General features: G+C 37.2%; 3 protein-coding genes across 3 annotated transcripts; 1 reads left to right on the top strand and 2 right to left on the bottom strand.

Moving 5' to 3' along the window:
- Window positions 1–990: 990 nt before the first annotated feature.
- Window positions 991–10,482, bottom strand: LOC107659421 (microtubule-associated protein 1S-like). Its single transcript, XM_016448364.1, has 7 exons — window positions 10,335–10,482; window positions 8,338–8,439; window positions 5,893–5,975; window positions 5,218–5,358; window positions 1,901–5,018; window positions 1,612–1,817; window positions 991–1,319 (listed from the first exon to the last, which is right to left on the bottom strand). The coding sequence occupies exons 1-7, from the start codon at window positions 10,480–10,482 to the stop codon at window positions 1,161–1,163; spliced, it is 3,957 nt and encodes a 1,318-aa protein (XP_016303850.1). The 3' UTR covers window positions 991–1,160.
- Window positions 10,483–10,930: 448 nt separating this feature from the next.
- Window positions 10,931–11,747, bottom strand: LOC107659371 (cocaine- and amphetamine-regulated transcript protein-like). Its single transcript, XM_016448281.1, has 3 exons — window positions 11,588–11,747; window positions 11,399–11,482; window positions 10,931–11,038 (listed from the first exon to the last, which is right to left on the bottom strand). The coding sequence occupies exons 1-3, from the start codon at window positions 11,714–11,716 to the stop codon at window positions 10,931–10,933; spliced, it is 321 nt and encodes a 106-aa protein (XP_016303767.1). The 5' UTR covers window positions 11,717–11,747.
- Window positions 11,748–19,039: 7,292 nt separating this feature from the next.
- gadd45bb (growth arrest and DNA-damage-inducible, beta b) lies at window positions 19,040–20,866 on the top strand. Its single transcript, XM_016448280.1, has 4 exons — window positions 19,040–19,248; window positions 19,360–19,461; window positions 19,567–19,792; window positions 20,261–20,866. The coding sequence occupies exons 1-4, from the start codon at window positions 19,205–19,207 to the stop codon at window positions 20,363–20,365; spliced, it is 477 nt and encodes a 158-aa protein (XP_016303766.1). The 5' UTR covers window positions 19,040–19,204; the 3' UTR covers window positions 20,366–20,866.
- The last annotated feature ends 346 nt before the right edge of the window (window positions 20,867–21,212 follow it).

The raw sequence follows: 21,212 nt of genomic DNA, 5'->3' as shown, positions 1-21,212 counted from the left end.
TCTATAGGTGTTAATTTAATACTTGTGATTTTACGGTGTACTAAGGAATCTTTCACAAACACAATATATGTCGTTTGATAAAACATTTGCCAAGAACATACAAGTGGTAAAAATGTTAATGTGTGACTTTAAGCATGGGATACACAAATGAAAAAATGTAAAACATGTGTCTTTACTTTTCATCTAGCAGAACTCTACTTTACAAGCAGGGAATGTCTCCTCCTGCATAGCCACAGTGCTGTTGCTTCCTAGGACTGTAATTCCCAGTTGCCGTTGTTTTTCTTGGGTTTCCCGGTACCACTCATGCATCATCAGTGATTCAAATGTGGGAATCAGGGTCACCTGGAAGGTAATACAGACTAAGTATGTGACATTATCCCTCTAAAAATGTAGTAGATTTTAAAGCAACAGATTTATTTGGGGTCCGCTGTTATATGGTGTTCTCAGGCAACCACAGGTATACCTATCTGTGTAGAAATGTTATGCAAAACATAAGAAAGTGGCTAAACATAAAAAAACAACTCTACAATTAACTTGCCTTTTTATATATTAACCACAGATGGTGATAGAGAGGCCAGAGTTCTGTAGTGCACCTAAACTGAATTCTGTTGCATATATATATACTCATACATACCGGCACATCCTCAGGCCATACAGATTTTCCCTCTAATAATGCGTCCAGAATAGGCCTCATTCCTTCCTTGAGTGTGTCATCCCCACTTATTATGTAACACGATGATCGCAAGCGGCCAAAAAACTCAACATCAACAGTGGAAACTGCATGGCTCGACGGAAGGTAAGCCAGGTCCAAGTATACAGAAGTGCCAACCTTGCTACCTGTTGATGAATCAAGACAAGTCAGTTCCAAATAAATACGTACTTGCATCCAACAATGAACAATGTAAAATCAGTTCAAACCTGCTGTTGTGGATCTTTTAGAAATAAACCAGTACAGTTATACTCCTAGAGTAAATACATCTATAGGTGTTAATTTAATACTTGTGATTTTACGGTGTACTAAGGAATCTTTCACAAACACAATATATGTCGTTTGATAAAACATTTGCCAAGAACATACAAGTGGTAAAAATGTTAATGTGTGACTTTAAGCATGGGATACACAAATGAAAAAATGTAAAACATGTGTCTTTACTTTTCATCTAGCAGAACTCTACTTTACAAGCAGGGAATGTCTCCTCCTGCATAGCCACAGTGCTGTTGCTTCCTAGGACTGTAATTCCCAGTTGCCGTTGTTTTTCTTGGGTTTCCCGGTACCACTCATGCATCATCAGTGATTCAAATGTGGGAATCAGGGTCACCTGGAAGGTAATACAGACTAAGTATGTGACATTATCCCTCTAAAAATGTAGTAGATTTTAAAGCAACAGATTTATTTGGGGTCCGCTGTTATATGGTGTTCTCAGGCAACCACAGGTATACCTATCTGTGTAGAAATGTTATGCAAAACATAAGAAAGTGGCTAAACATAAAAAAACAACTCTACAATTAACTTGCCTTTTTATATATTAACCACAGATGGTGATAGAGAGGCCAGAGTTCTGTAGTGCACCTAAACTGAATTCTGTTGCATATATATATACTCATACATACCGGCACATCCTCAGGCCATACAGATTTTCCCTCTAATAATGCGTCCAGAATGGGCCTCATCAAGCCTTCCTTGAGTGTGTCATCCCCACTTATTATGTAACAGGACGATCGCAAGCGGCAAAAGAACTCAACATCAATAGTGGAAGCTGCATGGCTTGATGGAAGGTAAGCCAGGTCCAAGTATATTGAAGTGCCAACCTTGCTACCTGTTGATGAATCAAGACACAAGTCAGTGCTAAATAAATATGTATTTGCATACAAAAATTAACAATGTAAGATCAGTTCAAACCTGTTGTGGATCTTTTAGAAGTGGAGCCTGTGCTACGACTAGCCATTATGTCTCCTGCTGAGCTGCTTCTCGAGCCACTAACAGAAGTACCCTGACTTCCAGCTCTGGTTTTGGTGCCTTGTGTTGAAACACTAGAATATGTTAACCTCTGCGTAACTCCTGCTGCTTTTCTGCCTTTTGTTGCGCCAGGTTTTACACCACTAACACGATCAGGCATACAAGCACCAGGCTGAGGTGGAAGTGGAGGTAAGTCTTTCACAGGTGCGGGTGGGGGATCCTTTGGCAAAGAATGATTTCCTTTGTAAGAATTCAAACCATCGTTTAGGTTCTGCAGGTGGACTCCACCTTCTTCATCAGAATCCAGAAGTCCGTCCGCTGTAATGGATGGGCAATCCTCTACACCCGGATGTACATCGGAGTCTGTTGCCATTGGGAAATAGTCACTGCTAGAAGTGAGAGGGGTCTCCTGAACTGGATGAATGGCCTTGTTACCTGAACATGAAAGTGGAAGGGACTTAGCTGCATCTTGGGAGTGGTCACTATCATCAGAAATGTTCAATGGGCTGGTGTTATTAAAACCCAGTGAGAGTGGATCCTCTTGATCAACAACCGGTTTGAAATGTTTAAACGCACATGGAGAGACCAAGCAGAGGTCAACATCATGGGTAGTATCAAGCAATAGACCCTGAGGTCCAGATGGACACCCTTCTGGGCCATCGTGAGGTCCCCTCTGGGTGTGAGGCTTCTTTAAAGACAAAGACATCTCTACTTTAAAATCAGAATTGACACGGTGTCCATCGGAATAGGATGTTTCGTCTTCGTTGGTGGACTCGCTCACCGTTGGCAGTACTTGTTCAAAAGACATTGACAATGAATCATCAACCTCAGTGGACTGCGGTGAACTTACTTCTGCAGGCATTGAGTGAGTGGTGGTAACAGTGGGAGATATATCAGGCATTATATCCTTGAAAGAGCTAAGAGACAGGAAGCTAGAATGCTTCTCTTTGGAGGAAGTTGAGATGCTCTCTTGGTTACTTTTAGGGCATCCGGACTCTGAAAACTTGGATAATCCCATTTGCTGGCTCTCTGAACCAAGACACATCTTAACCCCAAAACTACTATGATCTTTTGAGGCCCAGGTCTCTTCAGGTGACAAGTGATAAGGAGTATGACCAGCACTATTTGGACCTGATCTAGGAGATGTTAGCTCTAACGTCTTTTCATCAGGACTGACACAAACTTCCTCATGCCCAATTGTTGAAATATTATCTTTCAAATCCCCATCGAGCAAAGTATATTCAGTTGGAGTGAGGTCTAGATTCACACAGCACTCATTTTTTATTTTGACAGAGGGTCTTGGAGATGCTGCAGCCTTGCTAGGGTTTGCTATGCTGCTACACTGAGACTGCACACTACCCGTCGAGACATTTTTCAGGTTCCCAGAGTCAACAGTTTGCCTCTTCACAAGTAATTCATGTTGCTCTTGATCCATTTCCAGAATTGCTGCGGTCATATCTTCTGGTGAAGACATTATGGAGTGATTTACATCTTCGGAGTCTGTTGACCACTTCTGATTTTGCTGCTCCTTGTTAGATTTAAAGTTTTTTGCTTTGTCTTCAGCCTCTTTGTTCAATTTTGCTTCATTTTTTACATTACCAGGCTTATTTGAGTTCAGTAATCCAGAGGAGGTTTTCTTGATGTCTTTCCCAAGAGACTTTCTCTCTTCGGTTTTGCTATCTAGCTTTGGTCTTCTCATCGAAGAATCCTTGCTACCTAATATTTTTCTCTGTCCATTTTCTTGTTTCTTTGAGTCTGATATGTTTGTTTTTTCATTGCTCCTGTCCTTAAAAGACTCCTTTCTTGTAACTAGTCTTGAGGGTTTATGTTTCACATTGCTTTCTACAGATTTAAACTTTTCTTCAATTTTTGGATCATTCCCATTTATGCCTTTGGTTTTGTCTTTTAGTTCTAGATCTCCACGAAGAGCTCGGTCCTTTGAAGCACCATTGCTTGGTCTAGATTCATTTTTACCAGATTTGGGACTATCCTGACTCTCTGCAACTTTTGGATTCTTTTCTGATTTAGATGTTTCAAAATCTTTGGAGCACACTACAGGCCGCTTGAGAAACTCTAGATGCTTCAGTCTCTCTAGACCATCCATTATCTTTCCTTGTGGTGTAGAGCCAGGGAAGAGAACTCTGATGATTTTCTCCACTGGGTTAGCAGGATGCCAAACAAGCAAAGCACATATAGAGACCAAAGAGGTTAGGTGGCCATCTAAACTCTTGGATTTGGAACTATTATCTGGCCAGCTATTCATGAAAGACTCTACTTCTTTGCTACATTTGACTGGATTTAGGATGTAAAGTTCAAGACATCCCACTCCCATTTTCTGGAACAAAATTACTGGTTCTATGGTGCCACTTGAATTGCGTAAAAGTGGTTCTGGTGAGATCTTTAGTTTTTCCAAATGCTGTAAAATAAGTGCTGCTAGACCACTGCTTCGTAGTACATTAGGATCACCCTGAAGTTTTTTAAGTCTATTTGGGGCATTGAGGAAAACCACACCAAGCTCTGGAGAGATTAGATTCTTCACCCATTGCTCCTTTTCCTGTGAGTCAGTTTTATTTTCCTCAAGCTCTGCGACCTTCCTCTCCAACAGGCTGTTAAATCCCGGCAGGTTGTCTGTTCCAACATGTGTAAGCAACACTGAGTCAACACGGTCCAAATGCCTGACGAGCTTCCAGAAGCAAGAGCGTGGATCTGCTCCACCATTGACCAAAACATTGAAGCCATTGACAGCAAAAAAGGCACAGTCGCCTCTCCCTCCTGGAAAGACATAACAGCATGGACGGCATAGCTTGAGAAATCCCACTGTGCCAGGTGGCTCTAAGAGGTCAAATGGAGACTGTGGCTCCAAGGACTCAAAAAGGTGGTCCGTGAACTCCTGAAGGCCCCCCATTTTGGGTAGTACCATTAGAGGATTCACCTTAATGTCAATAATGTCGTGTATGTTGTGCTTCCCTAGCACAGAGTTTTTCCATTTTCCAGTTTTAGGGCAGCTTAATGTAAGGTTTGCTTTGCCATGTATGCTAACTGAATTTAACAGAGCTTGAATCTGTTGGATATGTACAGAAAACAAGGCATGAATTCAAATATATGTGAAAACAGCTATTATATTACTGCACAACAGAATCATATGTAATGCTCAGAAAAGTCATATTATATACAAAGATGGATAGTTTTTCCATAGCTTATGTGATGACAGTTAAAAGGACATTTAAAACATTGGCATACACATTTACAGTACGACAAACCTCTTCATCTGAAAAGATCTGGGTGAAATCATTTGGAGTGAACTGCCCCGTGTGCAGGACCAGATCCCCAGAGTCCTCAAGAGACTGTCCGGTGAGCACCAGCAGTTTGTGTCGAGGTATGGATGATACCAAGCTGTGGACCTGAATTACAAAAATATTTATACATTTCAAAAATATTTCAATTAACTATTTAAAAAATTATATGCATATTACATTTTAATTAAATTTCAATCTGTCATTACTGTAAAATGTGCCTCTACAAAGTATTACAAAATGGAGACTAAATGACTTGAACGTGTATGAAAACAACAAATGTGCAGATAACATACAACATATATACCAACAACAAACAACAACAACATATATACATACATACAGTACACACAAGCACCCACACATACTTTATTTATATTTATGTATATCTATATATTTTTGTTACGAATGTTTATGTCAAAATAAATGAAAGATTAATCAATCATTCATCTTAAAATATTATTTTGAGTTTAATCAGTTTCAAAGATTTTAATTGGCTATGGTGTCTAATATTGCCAAGGCACTGTATAATTTTAGCCTTAACATGTAATGTAATTTGACCCTTGTCATTTATTGATTGTCATGTAATACAAACAAATGGAATTGGAGGAAGAGAAGAAGAGATGCCTTTCAGTCACACACCTCAGAGTAGAGAAACCCTTCAGATGGATTTACTACAACCTTAATGTCCAGTACATCTGAACTGAAATGAAATGTCTTCTGACCTATGATGGGATTGTTGGGAGACAGACGAATTTAAAAAGGGAATTAATCAGAATAAGTACACAAATATGCCATGCATATGTGGATTTCTTAAGAGCATACATTGATGCATTTCTAATTTACTAATCTTAAAAAGGAAGGCACAATAAGTTAAGTCAAAGCAAACCGCAATCAATTTTAAAGTGGAAAAAAACGATGCACTATTCTACCATGCAAGAACTTGAATATTTGGATATGCTGTAACCTTTTTAAATCATGAGCCAAACTTCAGTGTTTTGATGCTGACAGTCAATTCTCAACCAGAGTAATACAAATTTAAAAAGTTTTCCCCTGCGTATTAGAGCTTCACGTGTCTATCTATAGTTTGTCAGCAAAATCACTTTCAAAACTATGCAACAGAATGTTCCACTGCTGTTTTTCCAACAGCAGCCAAAGTCTGAACAATTGGTAGAAAGTACTTTCTTCCCGTCTTTCTGCTGTCTACTGAAATAGCAGATTAGCCAACCTACAACTTTTACTGTGTGCAGTTTAGACAGTTCTCATTATACAATATACAGAGGGTACAGAAAAAAATCCCCCCTAACTGTTTGTGGACTGCAGTCTTCAAGTCATTCCACAGAATTTAAATGGGGGTTAAGTCTGGGCTCTGACTAGGCCATGCAAGACATTCACCTTTTTCTCCTTCAACCACTGTATGGTCAGTTTTGCTGTGTGCTTTGGATCATTGTCATGTTGGAAGGTAAACCTTCTTCCCATTGACAACTTTCTGGCAGAGGGCAGCAGATTTTCCCCATCCATTTTCCCTTCTATCCTGACAACAAGTGCTCCAGTCCCTGCTGCAGAGAAACAGTCCCCCATAACAGGATGTTACCACCTCCATGCTTTACTGTAGGAATGCTGTTATTTGGATGGTGAGCTGTACTGGATTTCTGCCAGACATATCGTTTGGTGTTGAGGCCAAATAATTCAATTTTAGTCTTATCTGCCTCAGAATCTTCACGGTCATGACTGCATGTGGCCTTTCTTGAGGAGTGGCTTTTTTCTTGCAACCCTCCCAAACAAGCCACATTTGTGAAGAATTTGTGGTATTGTTGTCACATACACCAGGACCACTCTTTGTCATAAATTCCTGCAACCGCTTCAGAGTTGCTGCAGGCCTCTTGGTCGCCTCTCTGACCAGTTTCCTCCTGGCTCTTTCATCCAGTTTGGAGTGACGTCCTGATCCAGGGAGCGTCTGTGTTGTACCAAATACCTTCCACTTCTTAATAATAGACTTCACTGTGCTTCTAGGCATTGATAAAGCCTTTTAATATTTTTGTATCCATCTCCTGACTTGTGCCTGTCCAGTACTTTATCCCAGAGATCTTTTGGTGGGTGCCCATAGTTGATTGTTTGCTTCAGTTGCATTACCAAGGACTTAAACGCTCCAGGAAAGCTCTTTTCATGCTGAGCTAATCAAAATGACCACAGCTGATCATAGTTGAAAGTCAAATGGCTTTGTGTGCCATTGAGAAGATGATTAGCTACACCTGATTGAGTTTACAAGTCATTTTTAGGAGGGGGTGATTCTTTTTCCAACTCAGTGATTCTGTTTTTTTTTCTGACATGTTGGTGTTATATCTTTCACTTGGATGTTATAAGTTGCACTGAGTAAATACAGCTGGCTAAAACAAAAACTGTGTCCGTCTTCATTTCAGCATGCAAAGCAACAAAACGTGATTATTTTGAAGGGGGGTGATTCTTTTCTATACCCACTGTAAATATTAAAATGATAATAAATTAATGATTCTGTCCCAGTAAAGCAAAGAGAACATACTTCTGCATTTTTACATCAGAGTGGCTGTAATTAACAGTTACAGTTAATTTGAGTTTCTACATGTAAACTAAGCAAGGAACAGATTTACATAAACATTTTTTTTGATAAAAGTCCATATTAAGACTTTATTTCAAAACAGATTTACATGCTCAGTGGATACTGGAGTTTCCCTGTATTTATGGTAATCAGCATATTCTGAATAATGTAATCCATTAATGTTCGTTTTCTGCTATTCTTGTGTTTGCATGACCCATAATTCTTTTAATATAGGAATATGCCAGTTGTCATTCTCAGATGTCTAGAAATTGAAATATTGGCTTAATATGACCATATTCCATTATTTACTACAATAATGTTGTGCATGTCTGATACTGTATATGGAGCTGTGCTGGGATTGCTTCTTTGTTAATTCATATGTTCGCATCCCACACATACATCATGTGCTCCAAATGGGCACCAAAAGATTGCCCAGTGTTCTTTAAAAGTGTAGCCTACTGTACTTGAAGTTCACATCTTTCACTGCCAACCCAAAAGAAGGCAACCCTTACCTCTTATGTCTTTGGGCTGATAAGAAGAATGGTGAGAAACGAAAAGCTTTAGCTGCTCATCCAAATTACACACTGTCAGGTCCACATCCCATGCACGAATACCTGTGTTAAAGTGATGCAAATATATGTAAAATTTAATATAAAATCCAAACTCAGTATATTAAAACATGTGCTAATGTATTTTTTTAAACTTACTGTACTGGGTTTATTATAAAAACAATAAATGTTGATTTAGGAGAAAGCAGGCTAAACCCCCCAGAGCAAAAGCACTGCAGTCAGCATGTAACTGAAACATCATGTGAGACACAATGTGGCTTTCAGAGACAAATGAGATGGCTGGCTGACTGGCCCTCAAAAAAATCCTCGTTTTGTGGCACTGGTCTTCTGTACTCATAAAATATAAAAGCCTCTGAACAGCATGTTCTCATCTCTTATGACCAAAAAAAAAAAGAAGCTGACTCATCACTGCTAGGACTGAAATAAGAAAACATCTAACAGTGTTGGCATAAATAGCAGAAAAATCAGGTAAATTTCCTGAAATGGATAGGAAGGAACAGGTGGACTAACAATAAACTAAAGTAATATTGCAATATTGTAATATTAATAAGTAAATTTAAAACCTGACAAATTACTCCTGTGTGAGGCAAAACCTAAATGAAAGGGATTTTTTTCCTCCATATTTGCTTTCATTTAATTTTACTGTGAACTGTTAATCATCTTTCTTTGTAGACAAATTTCCATTTTTGTCTGATCACTACCATGGAGACAGGCTCTTTGATTGCCCACACATCTGTCAATATTTGACATGTCGTTGAAGCCTTCTATAGTCACATTAAAATGGTACCAAAAGATGTTATTGAAATGTGGAAGACTGTCTTGCTGGAAAATCCATCTTAAAGCTGTGTTTTGTAGCATGTAGCTGGTTTTTAGCTGGTCTAAGATGATTATTATTTGGCTAGCTTAGACCAGCTATACACCAGTGATCAAAAACACAGCTACTAGATTAAAGGGGTCAAATGATGCGATTTCACGAATGCCTCGTTTATAACGGGTTTTCATGTTTTTGAATCATCGCTCCGGCCTGACAGGGAATCATCACAATATGGTAAGGGGCGTAACATTTCCGTCACATGCTTGAGGTATTGGGCCAATCATAACGCACTGGATAGCTGGCCAATCACAGAACACCTTGCTTTTCAGACCGATGAGCTTTGTAAAAATCGACGCGTTTCGGAAAGGCGGAGCATAGAGGAGAAGCATTAATGTACAGTATGTGGAAAATAATGTGTTTGTTTTACCTTAAAGCGCATAAACACATTTCATTACACCAAATAATGTTTTTAGCAACATCATATGACCCCTTTAAGGTAGAATTGTCATCAGGCTAATGATGGCCACTAAAAGTTACATGCAAGCAAAAAACGATCGCTGAGGTGGGTGTAAACGTGCAGATCCGAGTCTAAACTGTTGGGCAAGAAGAACACGTAATGACTGAAACGACACATTCGTTTTTTTTATAGCTCACATACTGAACATGTAAAGCAAATGTAGTTAAGCATACAGGAAAGGCTGATGCACAAAAAAGCTATTTTGTTATGTTTACGATCTGATATGCTATAATACTGCAGTGCAGGAAACAGCTGTACGAATATTTTACCAGAATGAACATGGTATTATTGCTTTACACGCTAATGTATAACAGTAAGTAGCCTACGTACCAAAAAAAAATAAATCATATATTATGTATTGCTGAACGTGAGAGAAACTGTCTGGCGCAGTAAGTCACATTATTGTGTGATTGTGCTTCAGTCATCTCAATTTACCAGGCAATCAGTAAATCTTAAAATCAAAAGAATTAAATATCCTAAATGCTCGCAACCTGTTCTACAACATACAAATACGAGAGATAATTGTAATCCCTGATGTAATATTATAAAGGCATTAATACGTTATTATTTCTTCTAAATCCAAAATGTAAAAAAAAAAAGAAGCAATACCTCGTTCGATCTCCACCACAATATAGTCCAGTATATGCGGTCTATAGAGCGCACCGATGACAATCAACATTGAGTATTTGTCATTGCTGAATCCATGATGGGCTGTCAGGTCCTCCGATTCCATCACTGCTGTTAGACCCGACGCCATGTTGGAAAGTTATTCTTATGATGTAATACACAAACAAGCAAGCATTACTGAAGGAACAGGCGGATAATTTGAATGGAACTGCAGCTGACCAATCGAAGTCGGTATTCAGACCGCCTCGTTGCATGCATCACTATTATCAGCAATCTGAAATATATGTGTGTGTGTGTGTGTGTGTGTGTGTGTGTGTGTGTTTAAGGAATACATTTAACAGCCTATATAATCATACTGATCTGTGAGTGAGGGGATATATATCCTCATTCAAGTTCTGTACATACTGTAAATAAGATAAGCAAAACAAGTAAACCATTCAGTAGTTCATGACTTTATTTTGAATTTCCATTCATTTTACACAACAGTAATAAGAAAAAAATGAACTGCAATGTCTGAAGCAAAAGGCAATTAACAGCATCAGGGAAAATGGTAGATTTTTCTCCCAGATATCCTTTGTTTATAGGCATTTCAAAATAAAAAAGTGGCATGATGTTCCTTGTGGACAGCCGCATAAATTGCCAACTCTTGCACCTTTACGTACTGCACACTGCTCACCTGCATCACACTTTAGATAAAGAGAAGTACACATGTGAGTAATGAAATGGTCAGTGTAATAACAGTGCATGAACAGATATTGCAGTGCATGATTTCAGGGGTAGCCTACATCTGAGTATCTATGCAAAGTCATTACAGCATTATGTTAACATCTTCGCGATACATACTCATTTTGTTGTCAACTTCATACTCTTTGTAAATGATTAAATTCAAAGTGAATCAAAGTGAAAAGTTGCAGTGAACTTATGATTTTACTTAAAGCCTATCAGAGAATGCAGTCACTTAATTATGATCAAAAATAATTTCCACGTAAGGGTAGAGCTGAAAAAAGAGTGTCAATTTTCTCCATTTGTGTGAAATGCAACATTACCGAAGGAAGTAGACTAAACTTTTTTCCAGTGTGTGGCAGTTGTTTATTCTCTGACTTCTCAAGAGCCTCTTGCAGTGCCTCTATCTGTAAAATAATTACAATTTTAGATCCATTTCCTAAGATTATTCAAGATGATTGGTTCTTTTCCAGTGTTCCTTCATGAAAGACAGGGTAAAATGCATAACTCACCAAATTGTTCTCCTCCTGTGTTTTTGTGGCACTCTCCAAAGAGCGACCGTCAAGTGAGTCATCACAGCTTGTGAGAATGAAAGACAGGGCAGAAGCAGCTGCAATAAGAACGATCCGTCCGCTAACCATGGTGCTGAAACAAGTTTCCTTGGTCCCCACAGCAGAAGATGGTCAGTGGTCTCATGGTGTGATGAAGAGCTGCTCTTTATAAATGGATTCAACATCACCTGCTACAAAATTCATGATGACAACCCTCAGTGACACATGTTAAGCTCATACAAGGCCATGTTCCCATATCTGTAGTAGTTTGTGAGGGGAAAAAAAATACAAAATGCCTAATAATGCAGATGCAGTTTGTGTTCTAACTCGGTGTGACCATGCATTCTGTATATATGTCTGCTTATCTTATGCCTATGTTTGTACGCTGTTATACATCAGGAATTTCCTTTTACAGACTCAGGGACCCCACCCAAAATTTCAGAAAACCCAGGAACCCCCAAAAGCTTTCTGTAACACTTTACAATAATTTTCATGAGTACCATAAGTAATTTTACATAATATAATAGGCCTACTTAATTGTTAGTTAAATTCACATAGTTTGACAACTATAGGAAACTTTATTTTGTTGTTTCTGTTTTTACATTTATATGCTGATCTGTTATTTTAAGTAATATTTAATTTCTTAATTCTTTTTTAAAGAAACTTCTATATATTTAGTATTAGCCTATATCAATGTAATACCTTCACGTAACAGCAGGTGTTGACAAACCTCCGAATAAAGTCCTAAATAACTGTGTGGCCCTTTCGGCTGATATCCAAAGTAAATAACCAAAGTAAATCATTTAAAAACATATTTTCATTATCATTTTTAAATAAAATTACTTAAATTAATATATAAATTACTCAAGATACGTGACAGACAAACTCCGGGGGACTGCATGATCTGGATGATTGCGGGTCAAGTCCAATATTGACACTGATCTGGCAAGGAGGAACAGATGATTGGGGGCATGTATGAAGAGTAACCAGGGTCAGTGGCGTTTCTTCAGGAACTAATGAGACAACCTATAAGGAAGAGACCCCAAGGCAATGGATGTCTGGAGTAGCAGAACAGTGATGGAGTAATTCTTCCTAATTCAGAAAATTAGGCTACTGAAATGCTTACATTTATTTATTTATTTATACGCCAGATGCTCATTACAAAACATAAGAAATAGCGGAAGTAGGCAAAAAAAAATGAGAGTAATTCTCAAATATTTTAATCAAGTGAATATTGATGAAAGTTGAGAAATATCAAAATGTAGAAGTTAAATTGTGTACATGATCTACAAGATTTTAATCGTCGGACTTATTCATTGCTTCATTTTACAATAGGCTACTAACTTTCTGATCATTCTATGGAGCGAGGTGAAGAGCTATTAGCCAACTCGATATGTTTGCAAGGCCATATGGCTATTAATGTCACTTGATAAAGGATTAAGATGATAAACACATTGTCAACAGTTGATTTATGGTCGTACAAACTTTGTCAAACTATAATCTTATTCAACTGATATAATCACGATAGCCATGATTGAGCTGATTACCATGCAAAATGGCGTTCCTCTAACAATCAAGTAATCTTCCGCACAGTGTTTCGATTCACAGCTCATCTTTATTTTGTTGTAACACCCCTTGTGAAAAAAAAAGTGCACCAACTTGTAAAAGTGCATGTAGCATCCTATGACCCCTTTAAGTATATTTTTATAAAGTGTACTTATTGCAGAAATAATATACTTTAAAAGAACACACATAAGTTCAAATTAAATATGTTATTTTCGACTATGGTTAGACTCATTCATGACTCATTCACCTAACTAAAAGTCATTTTTACAGTGCAGTGTAGCCTATAATAGAAACCAAATGTAGGCTATTTGATTTGAATGCAAATTAATTTTTAGATTTGTTAAACTTTTGCTTGCAATTAATGCACTTAAATGTGTGTTTAAGTGACAGAACAACATAATGATTTTAAAAGTATTCTGTACACAGATTAAATTACAGTACTACAAATACAGTACTCTCATAAATGACACTGTATGTCAAATATTATGTAGAAAATTAAACTTCATAGAGTTCATAGCGCAGGAGCTGGTGTTGAAAATTTCAACAATAAGTTTTATTGGAGTATACTGTATAAGAAAGTGTATTGAAGTTTAGAAGAAAAATACATTTCAATTGCATTAATGCACATAGTATATATTATAGACTAAATACATTTAAAATACATTAACACATGTAATTTTGGAGAACACACTTAAGTTGAAATTAAAATAAATTATTTTACATGTGCTTTAGTATACTGATAAATATATAAAAATAAGTCTACTTATTTAAAACACAATAATATCATAATTATGTAAAATGTATGTTTAAGTAATACTTAATTAGACATTATTATAAAGTGCACTTAAGTATGTTAAGACCTATTGTCATTAAAGTGTACTCTCTTTAAGTACACTTAAGTGGCCTTTAATTTAAATTATATTATATTATCTGCAAGTGCACTTTTTAAAAAGTATACTTTTAAAATTTGAAGTGCATAAAAAGTACACTTTTAATACAATTAAGCACACTTCTTTTACACAAGGGACATTATCGCAATCTAACATAACATTAAAGCTTAACAGTTTAAGCTCATGATATCTGGCCATTATCACCGAAACCACCGAAGTTCGTGTCATTTTAAATGTAGTTATTAGTTTTGATGTAATCACCGAATGTGTACCTTCGTGATCATCGTAATGGCATGCCCGCACATGTTCCTGTCCTCATGCTCGGGCCTCATGAGGAGGTGCAGATCTCGCCACCAGATGGAGCGCTGGACAAAGAAGACAGTATAACGGGCTCATGGGCTCATGACTGTCTGATAAATGCTTTTCAAAATAGTCAAGCAATTAATTACATAAATTAATTACGCAATATATGCAGACGATTAAGTAATGTTTCATATATTTTATTACATTAATTAACCTTTTTTAATTTATCTGAATGTATTTGTTTGCATGTAGCAGTCTCACATATATAAGTTCATATTATGATGTATTTTTACTGATTATTTAATGTGCAAATATAACGTCTTTTGCAACAACAAAAAAACATTGCAAAAACTAAAAATAACAAAATAATTCAATAATTAATTAAATGTTTAAAAAGTCGTGAAAAAATAAAATACATCTATATTATCATCAGGAGAGTGGGGACAGTTGCAACGAGGGGCAGTTGCAACATGGCTTATTTCTTCAATCAGGAATGAGCTACAGTGATGATATTCATACTGCACATGCTCAATTAACCCCACATCCTTCCTGAAAGAAATCAGCCATGTGACCATTCCATCAACAAAAATGAATTTTCAGGGTAAAAAAGTATTTTTTTATTATCAGATTTTTTTGTCATACAAGCATGAAGCATTTTAAAGTCATATCATTTTAATCAGTGTTTTCTTAGCTTCTCATAGGCATAGCATGTGCCAGAGATATTGTGTCAAGCTAATATACCAAGTTTTATCATGGCTGCCAGTGTAGGGACAGTTGCAACCGTCCCAACATGCTGTCCCTTACCACAACATTGATGTAAAAGCTTGGCACAAAATTGTAATTTTATGGAAGAATCCATTTCAATAGTTGGGTATCTCTCCTTCTTTATTTAAGTAAATAGGTTAAAAATCAGTCTGAGTCTAAGGTGGACTAATTTTCTTCACTCTCACCCTCTCTTTGTCACACACATACATCACATGCACACACACACACACACACACACACACACACACACACACTTATAAAGTCAGTTACACAAAACTGTAGATTTGTCTAATTTAAATTTTTAAAAGTAAGACTGATTACCTGGTTAACTGCTAGTTGGTCAAAGTAGTTCTTAAGACAGTCTTAACAGTGGCTATGTTTATGCAACTGGCCCTGGTTCAGAAAATTTTCACAGAAGTTAACATAGTAGGCTATTATTAAATTTCAGTGTCTTGATTTTGATTAAATTAATATTTTGCAGTTAAAATGTATTGTAATAATTAACCAAAACATGGTTGTTACTTGTTTTTTCCACTATTCTTTGTTTTTATACAGCCAATTTAACTTATTGAAGACTCTGTCTGTGCACTAATAAAATAACTAAATCGCAAAATGAAATTTAAGAATGAATGTTATACATTATACAATATACATTTTAATGAATGTTGCAACTGCCGCTGTGGACTGTTGCAACCGTCCCCTGTTGTGGGGTCAGTTGCAACATTTGACTGTCAATTCAAGAAAAAAATTGTTCATATATTATCATAGCCTATGTAGCCTGCACATGTTACAGCAGTGTGGGTGAGTAATTTGACTTTACTGTAGCCTATTAAAATAAGACAAGTCTTTCCAATATAATCAGTCTCTGAGAAATAGAAGGAATTGCAAAAAAAGTGTTGCAACAGTCCCCACTCTCCCCCTATAATATAATTATGTATTTGTTATCTTTTAAAAGGTTAACAACATTTAAAAACTCTGGGGGTACTTCGTGTACTATCACTGGGGTGCAGTTGACAAAAAAAACTGTTCATCTACAAGCAATTATCAATCAATATTCATGAGTTTTCATTTTTAACAAATTAGTCTGCAGGATTTCATTATGGAGAATAGCCCCTTGATCGTTCCTTACACAAAGACAACTGCATTTGACACAATACTTCGCACAATAGGAGACTCCATAGAAACCTCCGGGGCCAATTTGCATTAGGTTTCGGCCGCAGTTTCAACCACGCCCACTATACGCTACTCCTGCTTTAAAAACACCGGCTCCCACAGCTTCAAGTCAAACACGAGTCGAGACAGTATCGCAGAGAGAAGTATCTGAGCAGTGCGAGAGAGAAACCACTCGACATCTCTGTGGATTACTGCTGCCGTCAAAGATCGCCATTCACTGGAATTATATCATTTGGAGGAAATTTCGATTTCTGGATTAGGCTATAATATAATTTAAGGACAAACATGACTCTGGAAGAAGTTGTTGGATGCAACAGCACTGACAGAAAGTAAGTGACTTGTTTTTTTTTTTATCATTTCAAACGAAGGAGTCTCAAAAAGATTTGTTTTAAATTTGAAGGGGTTTCAAAAGTTAAAACTGATAATTTTTCTCTTTAAAGAATGGAAACTGTGCGTGAAGCTCTCGAGGAGCTGCTAGTAGCTGCACAACGACAAAACTGTCCATAACATTAAAGCTTAACAGTTTAAGCTCATGATATCTGGCCATTATCACCGAAACCACCGAAGTTCGTGTCATTTTAAATGTAGTTATTAGTTTTGATGTAATCACCGAATGTGTACCTTCGTGATCATCGTAATGGCATGCCCGCACATGTTCCTGTCCTCATGCTCGGGCCTCATGAGGAGGTGCAGATCTCGCCACCAGATGGAGCGCTGGACAAAGAAGACAGTATAACGGGCTCATGGGCTCATGACTGTCTGATAAATGCTTTTCAAAATAGTCAAGCAATTAATTACATAAATTAATTACGCAATATATGCAGACGATTAAGTAATGTTTCATATATTTTATTACATTAATTAACCTTTTTTAATTTATCTGAATGTATTTGTTTGCATGTAGCAGTCTCACATATATAAGTTCATATTATGATGTATTTTTACTGATTATTTAATGTGCAAATATAACGTCTTTTGCAACAACAAAAAAACATTGCAAAAACTAAAAATAACAAAATAATTCAATAATTAATTAAATGTTTAAAAAGTCGTGAAAAAATAAAATACATCTATATTATCATCAGGAGAGTGGGGACAGTTGCAACGAGGGGCAGTTGCAACATGGCTTATTTCTTCAATCAGGAATGAGCTACAGTGATGATATTCATACTGCACATGCTCAATTAACCCCACATCCTTCCTGAAAGAAATCAGCCATGTGACCATTCCATCAACAAAAATGAATTTTCAGGGTAAAAAAGTATTTTTTTATTATCAGATTTTTTTGTCATACAAGCATGAAGCATTTTAAAGTCATATCATTTTAATCAGTGTTTTCTTAGCTTCTCATAGGCATAGCATGTGCCAGAGATATTGTGTCAAGCTAATATACCAAGTTTTATCATGGCTGCCAGTGTAGGGACAGTTGCAACCGTCCCAACATGCTGTCCCTTACCACAACATTGATGTAAAAGCTTGGCACAAAATTGTAATTTTATGGAAGAATCCATTTCAATAGTTGGGTATCTCTCCTTCTTTATTTAAGTAAATAGGTTAAAAATCAGTCTGAGTCTAAGGTGGACTAATTTTCTTCACTCTCACCCTCTCTTTGTCACACACATACATCACATGCACACACACACACACACACACACACACACACACACACACACACACTTATAAAGTCAGTTACACAAAACTGTAGATTTGTCTAATTTAAATTTTTAAAAGTAAGACTGATTACCTGGTTAACTGCTAGTTGGTCAAAGTAGTTCTTAAGACAGTCTTAACAGTGGCTATGTTTATGCAACTGGCCCTGGTTCAGAAAATTTTCACAGAAGTTAACATAGTAGGCTATTATTAAATTTCAGTGTCTTGATTTTGATTAAATTAATATTTTGCAGTTAAAATGTATTGTAATAATTAACCAAAACATGGTTGTTACTTGTTTTTTCCACTATTCTTTGTTTTTATACAGCCAATTTAACTTATTGAAGACTCTGTCTGTGCACTAATAAAATAACTAAATCGCAAAATGAAATTTAAGAATGAATGTTATACATTATACAATATACATTTTAATGAATGTTGCAACTGCCGCTGTGGACTGTTGCAACCGTCCCCTGTTGTGGGGTCAGTTGCAACATTTGACTGTCAATTCAAGAAAAAAATTGTTCATATATTATCATAGCCTATGTAGCCTGCACATGTTACAGCAGTGTGGGTGAGTAATTTGACTTTACTGTAGCCTATTAAAATAAGACAAGTCTTTCCAATATAATCAGTCTCTGAGAAATAGAAGGAATTGCAAAAAAAGTGTTGCAACAGTCCCCACTCTCCCCCTATAATATAATTATGTATTTGTTATCTTTTAAAAGGTTAACAACATTTAAAAACTCTGGGGGTACTTCGTGTACTATCACTGGGGTGCAGTTGACAAAAAAAACTGTTCATCTACAAGCAATTATCAATCAATATTCATGAGTTTTCATTTTTAACAAATTAGTCTGCAGGATTTCATTATGGAGAATAGCCCCTTGATCGTTCCTTACACAAAGACAACTGCATTTGACACAATACTTCGCACAATAGGAGACTCCATAGAAACCTCCGGGGCCAATTTGCATTAGGTTTCGGCCGCAGTTTCAACCACGCCCACTATACGCTACTCCTGCTTTAAAAACACCGGCTCCCACAGCTTCAAGTCAAACACGAGTCGAGACAGTATCGCAGAGAGAAGTATCTGAGCAGTGCGAGAGAGAAACCACTCGACATCTCTGTGGATTACTGCTGCCGTCAAAGATCGCCATTCACTGGAATTATATCATTTGGAGGAAATTTCGATTTCTGGATTAGGCTATAATATAATTTAAGGACAAACATGACTCTGGAAGAAGTTGTTGGATGCAACAGCACTGACAGAAAGTAAGTGACTTGTTTTTTTTTTTATCATTTCAAACGAAGGAGTCTCAAAAAGATTTGTTTTAAATTTGAAGGGGTTTCAAAAGTTAAAACTGATAATTTTTCTCTTTAAAGAATGGAAACTGTGCGTGAAGCTCTCGAGGAGCTGCTAGTAGCTGCACAACGACAAAACTGTCTGACAGTAGGAGTCTACGAGTCTGCACAGCTCATGAATGTGTAAGTATTTTATTCAATCTTAAACAGAATTCGGTGATATGCATTAGACCAAATTATAAAAACCGAAGTGCATATTAAATTAAACGCATTTATTAACCTCTACAGGGATCCAGACAGCGTGGTCCTCTGCGTTTTAGCGACCGATGAGGAGGACGAGAATGATGTTGCGCTTCAGATCCACTTCACGCTCATCCAAGCATTCTGCTGCGACATCGACATCAACATAGTGCGCGTCTCCGGCATGAGGCGTTTAGCACAGGTCCTCGGGGAGCCGCTCTCCACTGACAGCAACGCCAACGAACCAAGAGACCTCCACTGCATACTTGTAACTGTAAGTATTATTACGCATATTACAGATGCACGTACAGTGTAACATTTGGGAGAGGTGGTGCAGTTTGTTCATATAGCTTTTGTCGTCGTTAACTATCTTTGAACTTTTTAAACAAAACACAAGCGTTTTTGTTGTGGTATGTAAAGATGAATGAAGAATGACCGTTTTGCCAATGTTGTGTCCGAAATTAGTTTCGCTAAACGTTTCCAAAACGCGTACAGATGCTTAAAGTTCATATTCGCGAGATTATGGCAATATGTTCAAGGACTAACTTTGAAATGTTTTAAACCTCACTGGAAATGTATTAATAGGCTACTATTCATAAAAAGAACTGTTGTAGGCTACTTGTAAGACACCCACTCTCCCACCCCCACCATAATTCACACCCTTAACACAAACTGGGAAAGTAACAAACAAGCTATTTGTCAAAGATATGCAATACTAATCATATTTCGTTCCTTCTCATAGAACCCACAAGCCGAGCATCTCAAGCTGAATGAAGTGGGGAGTTACTGCAAGGAAAGCCGTTGCAGGAACCAGTGGGTGCCCTCCATTGCCCTGCAAGAGTGCTGAGGTGTTGTGCACTGAAATGTGCTGCAGAGAACCGGAATATTGATATCGTCCTTCAACCGTCATGAGGACATACTCATCAATTCAAGGGGACTGTCTAATAGTCCATTATGGAGCTTCCACTTCCATGTTTATGGAATTCTAAGTGTCAGAGGATACTAGAGACATTCGTCCATGTTCCTCATATTGCATGATCGGTGTCGTCGCCCTTCGGAGGGACCAGAGGAGCACCGGGGTGGTCGGTGGACTGTGTTGTACCTCTTAAGGGATGCAGCAAGGATGCTAGGGGATCTGGGCGGTGGCATATGGCCGCACTTTGCTTTCAATCCACGTGGGTGGAGATTGAATAACACATGACTCAGATCTGACAATATTGTGATGGGTCTACAGAGGAAAAGAACCTCTGCCTTAAAAAGAGACTGCTATTTAAGGACTGAATTTGTCTTCATTTTTATTTATGCCTAACACTGATGTCATTCACAACAAATAATATATTTGGTTATTTATACATTTACAAATGTTTACTTTTTTCTTATGAAATAAATTTTATGCTTAATGGTTTAAAATGAACAGTTCCTGTTGTGTTTTTTATGCCAGATTTAAAAACAGAAAGTGCAACTTCTTGGACATTACAAAACCTGTCACATGCATTGACATGAGATCAGTTCAGAGCTCATAACAAAACAAATTATTTAATATATTCTTGCTTCCTTATAGTCAAGTATTATCATATATGTTATTTTAAGCCTTAAAGGGACTTAAATTGTTCTGTGGGACAACAGACAGTTCTGATTAAGGGTAAAGAAATATTATTCCCAAGAAGATAGCTGTTCACATATTGATACCGGAA

The sequence above is a fragment of the Sinocyclocheilus anshuiensis genome, unplaced genomic scaffold (assembly GCF_001515605.1).
Source record: "Sinocyclocheilus anshuiensis isolate Anshui unplaced genomic scaffold, SAMN03320099.WGS_v1.1 scaffold940, whole genome shotgun sequence".
NCBI classification, from domain to species: domain Eukaryota; kingdom Metazoa; phylum Chordata; class Actinopteri; order Cypriniformes; family Cyprinidae; genus Sinocyclocheilus; species Sinocyclocheilus anshuiensis.
This window is presented reverse-complemented; position numbering and strand designations above follow the sequence as displayed.